This window comes from Vigna umbellata, chromosome 3 (assembly GCF_029865625.1).
Source record: "Vigna umbellata cultivar VRB3 chromosome 3, Vumbellata_1.0, whole genome shotgun sequence".
NCBI classification, from domain to species: domain Eukaryota; kingdom Viridiplantae; phylum Streptophyta; class Magnoliopsida; order Fabales; family Fabaceae; genus Vigna; species Vigna umbellata.
This window is the reverse complement of record NC_142167.1, coordinates 21102647-21116019: the sequence shown is the minus strand read 5'-3', so window position 1 is coordinate 21116019 and position 13373 is coordinate 21102647. Positions and strand designations below refer to the sequence as shown.

General features: G+C 29.0%; 2 protein-coding genes across 6 annotated transcripts; both read right to left on the bottom strand.

Moving 5' to 3' along the window:
* Positions 1 to 1756: 1756 nt before the first annotated feature.
* LOC124837714 (uncharacterized) lies at positions 1757 to 5895 on the bottom strand. 3 transcript variants are annotated; one of them, XM_088109056.1, is made up of 6 exons: positions 5746 to 5841; positions 5458 to 5645; positions 5214 to 5305; positions 4881 to 4975; positions 3453 to 3697; positions 1757 to 3213 (listed from the first exon to the last, which is right to left on the bottom strand). In XM_088109056.1, the coding sequence occupies exons 3-6, from the start codon at positions 5241 to 5243 to the stop codon at positions 2417 to 2419; spliced, it is 1167 nt and encodes a 388-aa protein (XP_087965182.1). In that variant the 5' UTR covers positions 5244 to 5305; positions 5458 to 5645; positions 5746 to 5841; the 3' UTR covers positions 1757 to 2416. The 3 variants fall into 3 exon arrangements, with proteins under 3 accessions (XP_087965182.1, XP_047169114.2, XP_047169118.2); XM_047313158.2 differs by lacking the exon at positions 5458 to 5645 and having other exon boundaries at positions 5746 to 5895; XM_047313162.2 differs by lacking the exons at positions 5458 to 5645; positions 5746 to 5841 and having other exon boundaries at positions 3453 to 3711; positions 5214 to 5259.
* A 3606-nt stretch (positions 5896 to 9501) lies between these two features.
* Positions 9502 to 12780, bottom strand: LOC148201895 (serine carboxypeptidase-like 35). 3 transcript variants are annotated; one of them, XM_088108498.1, is made up of 9 exons: positions 12658 to 12780; positions 11670 to 11861; positions 11445 to 11549; positions 11167 to 11355; positions 11004 to 11083; positions 10618 to 10899; positions 10376 to 10515; positions 10196 to 10288; positions 9502 to 9847 (listed from the first exon to the last, which is right to left on the bottom strand). In XM_088108498.1, the coding sequence occupies exons 2-9, from the start codon at positions 11836 to 11838 to the stop codon at positions 9589 to 9591; spliced, it is 1317 nt and encodes a 438-aa protein (XP_087964624.1). In that variant the 5' UTR covers positions 11839 to 11861; positions 12658 to 12780; the 3' UTR covers positions 9502 to 9588. The 3 variants fall into 3 exon arrangements, with proteins under 3 accessions (XP_087964624.1, XP_087964623.1, XP_087964622.1); XM_088108497.1 differs by lacking the exon at positions 12658 to 12780 and adding an exon at positions 11964 to 12131 and having other exon boundaries at positions 11233 to 11355; XM_088108496.1 differs by lacking the exon at positions 12658 to 12780 and adding an exon at positions 11964 to 12130.
* Positions 12781 to 13373: the final 593 nt, after the last annotated feature.

Sequence of the window (13373 nt, the reverse complement as noted above, 5' to 3'; positions counted from 1 at the left end):
CAAAAAATTAATAAATACTAAAATATAAAAATTTACAAGAGTTTAAAATATAACATGTCATTATTTATATACGCTTAAGCAATGACAATATATAGAAGACAACATGACATTAACTGACATTAAAATAAAATTTTAGGGATTCAATTTAAAAATATACAAATTTTAGATACTCAAAGTCAAATGAATTCTTAAGAAAAAATCAATAAAATAATATCCAAATTTGGTATAAAGTTAAAACTAAATTAAGTATGTTAATATATATATATATATATATATATATATATATATATATATATATATATATATATATATATATATACTACCACACTCAATAATAATAATATATTATTTTAAACAATATTGACTTCTCATTCTTTAGTATACGTGTGACAATTTAGAAACAAAATATTTATTTTATAAGTTACATAAATAAAAAATTTAAATACAAAATCAACCTAATATAATCCTTTATTTATAATGTATTATTATATATTAATATTAAGACATGTTATCAATTAAACATAACACATGATTTTATGTAAAATAAATTATTATGCATCATAATAAAGATATTAAAGGTGTTAAACTGACACTTTGCATTAAATTATAAACGAGTTAGTTATTTTTTTTAAGTAAAAAATTTTGTAACTCAATTCAATAATGAATTGATTCAGATTATTTATTTTTTTAATTTATTTTATATATTTATTATAACACAAAAGTTAACTCCATTTATTATTTTATAACAATACAAATTAGAATGTTTATTTATTTTATTAAATATCATTATAAAGATAATAATTAAAAATTAAAATGTCAAGCTATATAATTTAATAAACAAATAAAATAAACATTTAAATTATTCAAACATTATTGAAAATATTTTAGTATTTGAAATGATCGAATTATCAATCTACATAATTATCTTTGAGTTCAATTTAATCTTTATTCTAAAAAAAATTGAATTTTTCTGACTTTACAACCCATATCATAATAAATTATATTTATTCACTTAATAAAACTCATCTTAACATCTCTAAATCATATTTTACCAAGCACAAAAATATGATTATAAGATATAATAATAAAAATTAAAACTCACTATTACATTAAATTTACACCTCATTTAACTTTACATGATGTGGACGACTTTTATAAAACAAAGACTACAAATATATATATTTGAAATTAAAATATATTCTAAAATAATTTAGAAATAAAATAGAAATTTAACCTAATATTTAAATATCTATATCGGCACTGTTTATCATATCCATATTTCTTGAATTTTTAGTGTTATATTTTCAAAATACATTTATTTTAATATACTAAATAAAATTGAATATACTTTAAAATATCAAATTTATGTTTTGAAGATACAGCATATACACAACACAAACTACTAAAGAATCAAAATTCCTAATTCTTACCTATATTTGGTTGTATCCATCAGTAACATAGTATATACAAAATATCTAAACTTATCAAGGTGTATGCATTGAAAAACAATTCTAAAACATACGTTCCAGAAAAGGTACACGATATTTCATCAAAACATTAAAACGATTGAACTCTTTTTATGGTATTTATAATAAGAATTTTTAAGAGAAACAGTTAACTTTTATAATAATTAATTCCTTTTCTCTGCGATATTAAAAAATGAGATAAAGATCAAGTTCCAACAAACTGGTTCGTGGCACAAAGTGACAAACTATTTAACTACTATCTGAATCCATCAAATTTAAAGAGAACTATAAATTCTAAAAAAAATATATATAAAATATTTAGTCATAGTAATTTTACATTTTCTAAATTTCCAAGGACTTTTACGTAATGGGAAAATTAGTATAGTTTTAGTTTTTTAGTTATTTTTTCACTTCTTTAAAATTTGACATTATTTTTTTTTTCCAACCTTTATTTTAAAATTGTTAAATATAAATAACATGCTAACATTGTATGATAAAGACTAGGCTTAAATGCTTACTTTGTCCTCGTGTTAAGAGGTGAATTTCTGTTTAGTATCCGATTTTAAAAATGAAGACATTGGGTCCCTATGTTATGAAAAATATATGAATAAAGTCTACAAAGAAATAACAAGTTCAACAAATCATCAAAGAAAAAGTTGAACAAGAGAGAGAACAAGCAGAAGAGAGAAGAGAAAAAGTACGGCCACATCAGCATGGACTTAACGCCGTTGCTGTCAACTTAACGGACATGACCTTATTTATACACTTTTCGTAACATAGGAACCCAATGTCTTCATTTTTAAAACCGGATACTAAACAGAAATTCACCTCTTAACATGAGGACGAAGGAAGCATTTAAGCCTAAAGACTAATACGCGTGACCAAAGATAGACACTTAACCTAAACCTAGGGCATCATTCTGAGATGATATCGAAAGGTGTTCTGTCTGATCATTGGCCACTTTCATCTTTCAGATTCATGTCCTCTTCTTCATCCACTGGAGCATACCATTCTGGCCACTGCTTAGAGTTGCTCAACCTGTAGTTCAAAAGGAGTTCTTCGTCTTGAAGAGTCCTAGTTGCTACCAGAACAACAGCTTTGAGGGTAGGAACATCTGATTCACTGTTTTTTGAAACTACAGATTTGAGCCAAGAGCTGCCAAATCTCTTCAGATTTACTTCTTCATTTCCAAATAATATGTTTGGTATGTAAATCCTCATGTGTTTTTCAGTCAATGGAAAGTCATAAGGGCAGATCATGACATTAGGAAGAATCCCTTTCGGAGGGTGGTTAGCAAAATGAGCCAAGGCTAATGGATTTCTACGCTCAACTACATCATCATCTATCTGGGAGCCTTCCAAAGGTTTACTCATTCTGTCCGAACCCTTATGAGCTCCTTCATTAACTAGTTTGTTTTCTAACATTTTTCTACCGTTGAATCGCTCTGGTCCATCACCGCCACAACCCCAAGGTTGGGCATCAATGACAGTCCCGTCATATCTTGTAATCAAGTACGAGTTCTGCTCATCAAGGTATCCAGGAATTTGATTATAGTAAGATGGGGAATAGATCACACCAGGATAAAAGGCTAGTACAGCACCAACATCAACTGCACCATCTAAAAATAGACCTTTGCCAGAATCCTTGTGAGGTATTAGAGAAGGTTTGACATTAAGTGTATAACCAAGTTGATCCTTTAACTTCTGAGAGACTTCAGATTGGCTTAATGGTCTTTGTTTAGAGGCAGCTGCCCACATCAATAACAAAAATGATAAACACGCAATGATTAGAGATTTCATAGCAATTTGAAAATGTGAATTAAAAAACTCAACAAGGTTTTTCTCCATGCCTTCATGGATCAATAGGAAAAGGAAATGACTGAGCAATGACAAAAATACTGCAAAATGACAAGTAAAATAAGGGGAAGATTAAAATTTAAAACAAAGATCAAATCACCGGGAATGTTATTAGTTGGGTCACACATACCTTTAGCAGAACTATGCCCACCACGGAGACGTGGACTGTTTGCTTGTTGAGATAATTCTAAGCGGCCATTCACCATCTTTTCTTTTGAAACAAGAATCTCGTTCATGCATGTGCAAAATGCTTTGATTTGAGAGTGAACATTTTCTTGTACTTGCCTCCGTTGATCGACAAAAGAGGCTTTACTAGCCATTTTAATAATCTCTTCCGCGTCTGCTTCATTAGCATTCTCCCCCAACAGTTTGTAGCTGGATATTTAAGTCTTTGCATGAGCAAAATATGTCAAAATGTTAAAAAGGAAAAACATCGCATAATATACAAACAAAATAAAAAATAATTGGAAACAAAATTATTTGAATCCATAAAACCAGAATTAGAAAATACTTTGCCCGTGAGATCTTACGATTGAAGATTTAAAATCTTAACGTTAAAGTTAACTTAATGCATTTTTTTCTATGTTTCTTTGCGTTTCTTTATTGTTTTATTAACAAGCTTTGGAGGAAACCTTACCCTTCCTCGTCTTCTTGTAGTTTCATTATATTTAATAGCATCAATATTACAGGTCTCTTCATGAGGATCAGTGACTTCAGTCTTGATAATCTTGTTCACAGGCAGATGTAAAACGTGGTTCTCACTTTTATTACACGCCAATTCCATTTTTTTTATATAGTATTATATAATGATAAGAAGAAATTGCTCAAAAGAGTCGATCGTTATCATATTTATTAATCAATAAAACCAATAACTGAAGGGGTGCCCAATGGTTACATGGATCTTCGTATTCAAACAAATGCATATCAATGGAATTTCTCATCAGAACAGAGACAGTTGATTATCTATAATCTATATCAGAAGTAGCATTGATGATCCTTCTTTGAATACAATGATTGAAGCTTAGAAAGTCAGAGTAATACCTTAAGCTGTCTCAAATTGGCTAGCCTAATGATAGAGAATGCGGCTGGATTTGGCAGCTCCAGTTTAGAGACATTGACTTTCAAACTCAAAGCCATCTCCATTCACTTCCAACTTCATAAGAGCCATTTTTTACCCAAACTACTAACCGAACTGAATATTAACAAATCTATTTGTCTGGCTTCAGCCACCTTTGATTATTAATAAGGTTGGGACACAAACACAGTCTATTTTGTCAAACCCTTCTTTCTAAGTAAATTACAAATATATTGTGGACTCTTTCTATCTCTCTTCTCCCATTTTCATCCAATCAACAGTAATAGTAGACTGAAAGACTCTAAGAAAACAACGGTGGAATGATAAAGAGAGTAGGAATTCTAAGTCTTAGTTTATAAATATATTAGCTCGTCCATGATACAAACATAAAGAGAAAAGTGTATATTACCATGATATAAACCAAATGAATGAATCTTCACAGTCAAAATTAATCAATAAACTTAGACAGTAGAAAGGACCAACCTTGTATAAAGAAACAAACAGTTAATGTCCGCTTCAAATTGTAGTTGTTGAGGATCCCTAGAAAATATGGGATTTTTTGTGAGGGTTCTCACAGCCTGGAGACAAATTAAAACCAAAATTGTTGTTATAGGTTTCACATGATGCTCCACATATGGAATAAGATATCATAGTTAACCATAACATAAGAACATATTTTGCTCCGAATGAATTTTGGTCACTCTTCGTTAAAGACGGCATGTCTTTGACGAGGGCAGTGAGATTAACACATAATTTAAATAATTTAGCAAAGTCAACCAAAAAGTAGTAATATTTCATACAAAAATTAGGAGATACCTCTTGAAATTTCTGAAATAAAAAAGCCATCAGTGATTTGGAGAGAAAGGTGCTAGCCTAACAAGATTTTTATGCCCACCAAATTTTAGAAGCTGGAAAAGAAGCGTAAGACAGAAAAAGAGATCAAATCAGTTGCAAAGTGACACACTGAAAACTAAACATGACAAAATAAATGAAGGAAGGAAGATCTCAAGCGGAGAAAATAAACTGAAATAATGTCAAAAAAATAAACAAACTATTATACCTGAGTGGCATTTCTACAAACACCTCCTAGTCAGCAAGCCTATAAACATTTCATTGCTTCCTTCCTAATCATTTCTCTTAGAATCAAAGAAAGATTTCGCTCACATCAAGGCAGCTTTACCCCAATGCAATACTAGAAAATTCATCTAACAATAATAATCACCATTTTGGTCGCTCTTCCCCCAAGTTCTAACAGAATATAGAACCGTGGCATTATCCAATTCAGGTTACTAAGACTACAGTTGGATTCAATTTACTATTCAAAGATGAGAAGAGTAAAAGAACAAACCTTTGAAAGCTAGGACGTCACCGAACAATCACCGCCGCCACGCCACCGGCCATGATGAAAAATGTAGTCAACACTTTTTTTTCATCTATAACCCGTAACAGTATATTAATCTATAAAGATGATGGACTTTTTTATATGTTTTCATTCTTATTTATTTTGTAACTTCACATTTAAATTAAACAATTTTAACATCTTTTACTTTTAAATTTTAATAAAAAAAATATTAAATATAATCACATAGCATTTTTTATCTTTTAACTTGGGCTTGGATAGTGATGATACACAATTTTATAATTTTCAGAAAGTTTAAATATATTAAGTTTGAATTTATTTTTTTAGTGTTTTGTTTAAATAGAAAAATTTTAAATTCATTAAATTTTTTTTTTTTATCTAAATAAATAATTTTAATCATCATTAAATAAACAAAATGACGGATTTAAATTTAAAATGTTCTGATTGACATTTATTATAGAATAATCCATCAATAATATTAGATGAAAAAACTTATACAAACATCATTATTAGTCATAATCTAATATACAACTCTAATAGTATAAACTACAAAAAAACTTGAGAAATAATTTCTATCATCTTGATTAATATTGTTAGAAAATAACCTTAACTAAAATTACCATTTATTTATTGATGTTAATAAAAAATATGTTTTACACATATAAAAAATATTTTTTATATTAAAATGAACACTAAGTAATATTAGTTAACAATAACCTTGATAATATTACTAAGTAAAATTAAAAATAACTTAATCAACTTTAACCTAAAAGTCTGTCATAAAAAATTATATTAAGTTGTATTATCTTCAATAATCTTTATAATATCTTAATACTAAGTAAATTTTCTTTCTGAATAAGATATTTCATCCTATACTTCCAACATTTGATATTGTATTTCCAACTTTTTAATTTATTTTAATCTTAATAAATATTTTTTTAGTTTTTTTCTTTTTTATTAAAGACTTTATTTCAAAATTCCGATTCATAAATATTTTTTGTCATAATAAATTTGAAATTTTCTTCATAAAAAGATTTTCACATAAAAAATTTGGAAAAAAGATTTCTTACATCCAACCTATTTTATTTTATTCTTCTCTCTCTTCATCTCAAATGTTTTATTTAATTTTTCTTAATTTTCTAGCCTCTTTATAAATTTGAACACGAGAAAAGGTTAACCTTGAGAGAGAAAAAATAAAAAAGGTAGTGACTATAGTGGCATAGAAGAGAAGGAAAAGCACACAGCAAAGGAAAACACACAAACATTTTTATATGATTAAAGTTTTGTTTTTATATGATTAAAGTTTTGTACTAAAGTTTTTCAAATATTGAGATATAAATTTTTCTTTTCCAAATCTGAAGGGTAGGAAATCTTTTTCTGAGTGAAAAATTTTCATGGAAAGAACTGGAAATGTCTCCTTAGTAAGTAAGGCTGTGATCAATTTTCCACAAAAAAAAAGTAATTTAATACTATTAAATAAGGAAACGAATAAAAAATATACTGAAATGAGAAATCCACTCCTTAATAATTCAATATATGTCACTCCTTAATAAATATTTTATTCTAACAATATAAATTTAAATAATGATTTGAAATCGTAATAAATAATAAAATGTTAATAATTTTATAGCAATTAATTAAACTCTATAATTAAACGCTATAAAAACTTACTGTTTAATTACAAAATCGTAACTTACATAATATTTTCTATCGGGTTTTGATACACGGTGAATAGTTAAACGCTGTAAAAACTTATTTTTCTTAGTGAGTTTTCAACATTTCAAAAAACAATATTTTAAAACAAGATTAGATTGTGTTTTAACGTTTTAAGTTAAATTATTAAATATTAATTTTAATTGATACAATTAATGTTATTATTAGAGCTTTCAAAATGAGTCACAACCCGCGGGTCAATCCGGTCCACCACAGGTTTGAGTCGGATTGGGTTTGAAAAAATTATATTTTTTTATGCGGGTCAGATTTAAACCCGGCTCATTTAAACCCTGCTCATGCAGGTTGAATCTGTGGTGGACCGGGATGGCCCACCAACCCACCTACCTAATTTTATTTTATTAAAATTTAATTTTAATTTTATAAAAAAATATTTATTATTTTGTTTTTGCTTGAATTTTTTTTAAGTTTCTTATTTTCAAAATTAATTAAATATCCATGTTGGGAGTGAAATTTGAGAGTGAAATTTGTTTAAATTTGAATTATAAAAAGTTTATAATTTTTTTTATTAAAAAAAATGTAATTAAGTGAGCTAGTGAGCCAACTCATTTATCCACCAACCCTTGGTGGGTCGAGCCGGGTTTGAATTTTTCTGGCTCGTTAATAAATGAGCTGGGTTAGGTTGACTCACTAAGTGACCAACCCGTGGTGGATCGAGTCGGGTCGGGCCGGATGACCCGTTTTGACAGCTCTAGTTATTGATTTATTTTATAATTTATTGCAATAATTTTTTTAAATATTAATTACTAATTAAATATAAACATTAAAATTATTATTGTTGTTATTATTATTTATGAATTTCTTATTAATTTTATTGGATCAAATTAATTATTTATGAACCGTTGTTATCTATTTCATATAGGTCAAATCAATTATTTTACTCGCTTATTTAGTGAGAAATAGTTTTAAACTATCATCGTTATTGGAGAATTCGGAAGCTCTAATTTTAAAATATAAGACTTTTGACATTTCACAGTTTTGTTGGATTCATCTTTTAAAAATTAATTTGTAGAAACTTAAAATTAATACTTGGTAGATCATAATTAAAATTATATTTACTTCATAATTATTCAAACTCCTATAAATTATTTGTTATTATTGTAATAAAACTACTATTTAAAGCATGCATTTTATTTATTTTTTTCACGAAAATTCATTGACATGTACAAACAAAAAAGGTTCCTTTACTAACACATACACCCTGTTTAGAAATGCATTATTAATTAATTAATGAAAACATTTAATTAATTAATGAAAACATTTAATTAATTAATGAAAACATTTAACTATAATTAATGAAAACATTTAATTAATTAATGAAAAAATTTAATTAATTAATGAAAACATTAATTAATTATTTAATGATGGCTGCCAAACCACTGCCAAATTAATTGTTATAAAAGATGAATCCAGTAAAACTGTGAAATGTGGAAAGGCTGATATTTTGAAAGATGAATCACTTTTTTCATGGTTTTCTAAATGCATGATACTTAATTTTTCTTTAGTATTTTCAGAAATTAATGCTTTTGAATTTGCATGATGAGACCCAAAGCAAGAGCCTGTAATTAAATTTCTGCAATAACATTAATATTTAATTATTTAACTCAAAACATTAAAACGAAATCTTGTTTTAAAAAATTGCTTCTGAAATGTCGAAAACTCACTACAAAAAATTAGTTTAAACAGCGTGTAATTGTTTAATTATTCACAGTTTATCATAAAAAAAATAAGAGTTTAATTAATTGTCTTAAAGTTATTGACATTTTATTATTTATTTGTAAGTTACGATTTTTAAATTATTAAACTTTCAATCCACACATTTCAAACTCAATTTTTAAATCATTAAAACTTCAAATTTAATAAACTAACCATTTAAAAATATTCGATTTTTTTTTTCTTTCATAAAATAATTCTCCTTTCCCTTTCATATTCTTGTTTCATTTCATATATGTATTATATTTTAATTATAGCAGTAACTATTGATTATTAACTTTCTAATAATAGACTGAGACATGTAAAAAACATATATATTCTGTAAAATGACAATTTCTCTTGGATGTGAATAAATGTAAAAAGATGACAATTTACAAATGGAACGAATCAGAAGGTAGAAGAAGGAAGCGATTGAGCAGAAAGGAAATGGTAGAAGAGAGAAAGAGCTTCTCGTGGTTTATAAATCGGAGCTTGATGACCAGCACCTCTAATGGAGGCAAAAGTGAGACCACCCTCGTACTCCTCTACCCATCCTCCAACTTCTCTTCCTTCAAACCAAGCTCTCCATTCTCTTGTCACATTCACTTTCAGCTCTTCCAAACTGTATCTCGTTGATAACCATGGAACTCTACCATCACTGTCTCCACTGCATTTATTTATATCTATGTTAAAATATCTGATAGAGATCTTTTACATTACCCATCGTCATCATACATTACCGATCGTCCTTATCGATCGTCACCACTGATTGGCTCTACTCTCGGACGATCGGCTGTATGATTGAGATCTTTTACATTACCGATCGTCCTTACCGATCGTCACTACTAATCGGCTCTATTCTCGGACGATCGGTCACCGATCGACAGGTTCAGTTGTCTTCTCACTACGATCGTCCTAAAGTAGAGACGATCGGTAATGTAAAAGATCTCTATCAATATCATCGTCAAACTTCTTCAAATATACTATATATGCAAGTAATTATAAGTATATATACCTGTACATCCAAATGCGTAAACCAGCATGTAGTAGTTTCTGAATCACTGGAAGAACTGTGCTTGGCGAATCATTCCATTTTTTAATTTTAGTGCTTCATCACAAAATAAATATTACTGTGTTAATTTAATCAGTTAAAAATAAACAGTTAAATACATATATTATACATGAAAATCAGTACCTGCATATCGTGTAGGGATCAAACATGTCAGGGAGGTATGCATGAATGGCCTTCTGGACATCCTTCCTGTTGAAATACTTCTCCACGTCGTTAGCTTTACATGGATCGTAAGCCATTGTCGGAATCATATTCCGGAGGTCCTAAAATGCATCACAAAATAATTTATTTTTTTCCATTATTTAATACAGGTGTATTATTAATTAACAAAATAGTGAGTTTTAAATCAGACAAATTATACTTACAAATTCTGAGACAGCATACGGGATACCATCAAACATACTTGAAACTGGTCTTTCATAGTCCAACAGACAGACAGGAGAGTAAATACTAAATACATCTATGTCAGAATAGGCCTTTACGAATTTGGCCACGATCCAACTACATTCCTTTGTATTGTTTTTTGTCATGAAATCACATTTCTCTCTTATGCCATCATATACTTGCTTTGAAATTATGGCATGATAGAAAGCAAAATCAAATATGCCTTTCAAGTCTGTCACATCGTTAATCACAGGGTTTCCCATCTGTATTTTATGTCGCACCAAATTCATCGTTAAATTTAATGAAAAAGGTATTTCATTTTTTGAGTATATCAGTTTAAACCGTACAACATTGTTTCGTAAATTACCATGAATCCCTTAAGATTTATGTAAGGGCCATTTTTGTTCCCTTCATGTATAACCTCAGCCAACTGTGGAGCATAATGTCCTGTTATTTCAAACACATGTAAAAGATTTCTTCAATAAAAGTAGTTAGTAAATTATTGATTAAATATAGATATCAGAAAGTACCTCCATAGCTCTCTCCTACGATATAAAATTCATGGGATTTGAATCTTGGAAATCTCTTAAACCAACCAAGCAAGAAGGCATAGTTATCAAGAGCAACCACTTGATCACCGAGCTTGCTTAAGTCATCGGAATTATTAGTGTAAGAAAAACCCACACTAATCGGTGATTCCAAGAATATGATATTGGCAACTGTAAAATTGAAACAACAGAGTCCAAAACAATCAGTTAAGCAAATAAATATTTAAAATTTAAAACAATCGTAAAATAATTTTGTATACCTCTGTTCCAGGAGAATTTGTTGAAGGTAATACGCTGATGGTCGTCTACACGAAATGGACCAATCTCTTGTGCTGCTCCAAAAGCAACAGACGAACAACCAGGTCCTACAAAAAGATTAATTTATCATTAACGATAAGTTTTGCTCTTAACAAGAAACACACTAAAATATTAAGATAAAAGAAATTGTATAACTTAAAATGAATGAAAGATTGGTCAAGACATACCTCCAGTTAGCCAAAGCACGAGAGGTTTATGCGATGAAGCCTCTTGAGCTTCGAAGAACCAGTAAAATAGTGCTTTCTTTTCTTCTCGTCTTAACTTCACGTAACCAGCATAGTGATTGAAGTTTACTACTGGTTGTCCAGGTAAATCTGTCACTTTATCGTCCTCCATTCGTCTCTCACCGGCTGAATACGCTGTTAAGGAGGAAGACGACGAGTAAGATTTTAAAAGTTATTGTGATTGAGCAGAGGGAAACCCTACTGTTATAAGAGATAAGAGATGAAGACGAACATCACCTTGCTCGAAAACAGAGAATTGAGCTGAAAAAATAGTCCCAGACAAAACAGCAATATAGAACCACAAAAAAGCCATTACAGAGTTGTGTGAGATGGAAAGGGACAACTTAGAGTTTTCGTTGTAAAAATGGAATAGATCTCTGTGCGTTGTTTAGGTTTTTGGCATAAAGTACCTTTCAATTTTAGCAAACTGAGACAAAAAGAACACAAAACTTTATTAAAATAATGACCTCACTTTATTATTATTATTATTATTAATAACAGTAATGATAATAATATTAATAATGAAAAAATTATTATAATAATATTAATAAAAATAAAATCCGAATTTTTCTCTTTTGTATGATTTTATTTTTCTTAATCAAATTAAATAGTAAAAGTTAAACACAAACATAGTTATTCCAGAATCTCTTCCTAAAAACTACGAATGAGAGAATGCGGTAATGGCAGTAAGGTGAGCCCACACCGAGCAAAGTGAATTCTTCTTTCGTTGGTACTTAAATAAAAATAGAAAAAGGAAATAAAGCAACTTTTTACTTTGTTTACCACAAAACTGGTAACATATACTTTCAGAGCACCATTGCATAATTACACGATTTTTCTGTTCGGTCAAAAATTACCACATTTTCATAAAATAATTCACTTTAAAAAGCCATAAAACTGGTAACATAAAACTGCATTTCATAAACCTCACTTGTTCAACTTCTTCCGTGACTCACAACACTACACTGCAATGTCTCTTTTTTGGTTGAGCTTCTGTTTTGCTGGGATCCTTTTCTCAGCTGAACTTTGTGTTTCCCAACAAGGTGATTCTTCTTCTTCTTCTTCTTCTCTTCTCTCTTTTGTCATTCTTCTTCTTCTCTCTTTCAGAATGTTAGTAAAAGACGAGCCTTTTCATTTCCTACAGAATCAGTAAGAGTGGAGAGTGATCCACCGCCAGATTGCAATGGATTGAAATGCAGTTTTGGAACTCAGTTTTGTACAATATGCTGCAATGGACAAGGATCTAAACAGGGTGTATGTGTCAGGAAAGGAACCTTTTTTGTTTGTCATTGTCAATGAATTTTCGTCAAAAAATAAATAAAATGCATCCTTTAAATACTAGTTTTATTACAATAACAAAGGTTTGAATAATCAGGCTTTGATGGCTAGTACCATGCAAGTCATATAAGTTGACACAGTTGAACTCGGGTTCAGTTCTAACAGTCTTAATTATTTTACCAAACTGATTCTTAATCTTAACAATAAAATTTTGTAATAAGCCTCTAGTTTGGCCCATATTGTTCATAAAAAATATCCATGTAGGTCGACTATAATCATCAACAATAGTAAGAAAATATTTATGTCCATGAATAGAAGAAACAAAAAGAGGACCCCATATATCACAGTGAATCATTTCAAAACATTCCG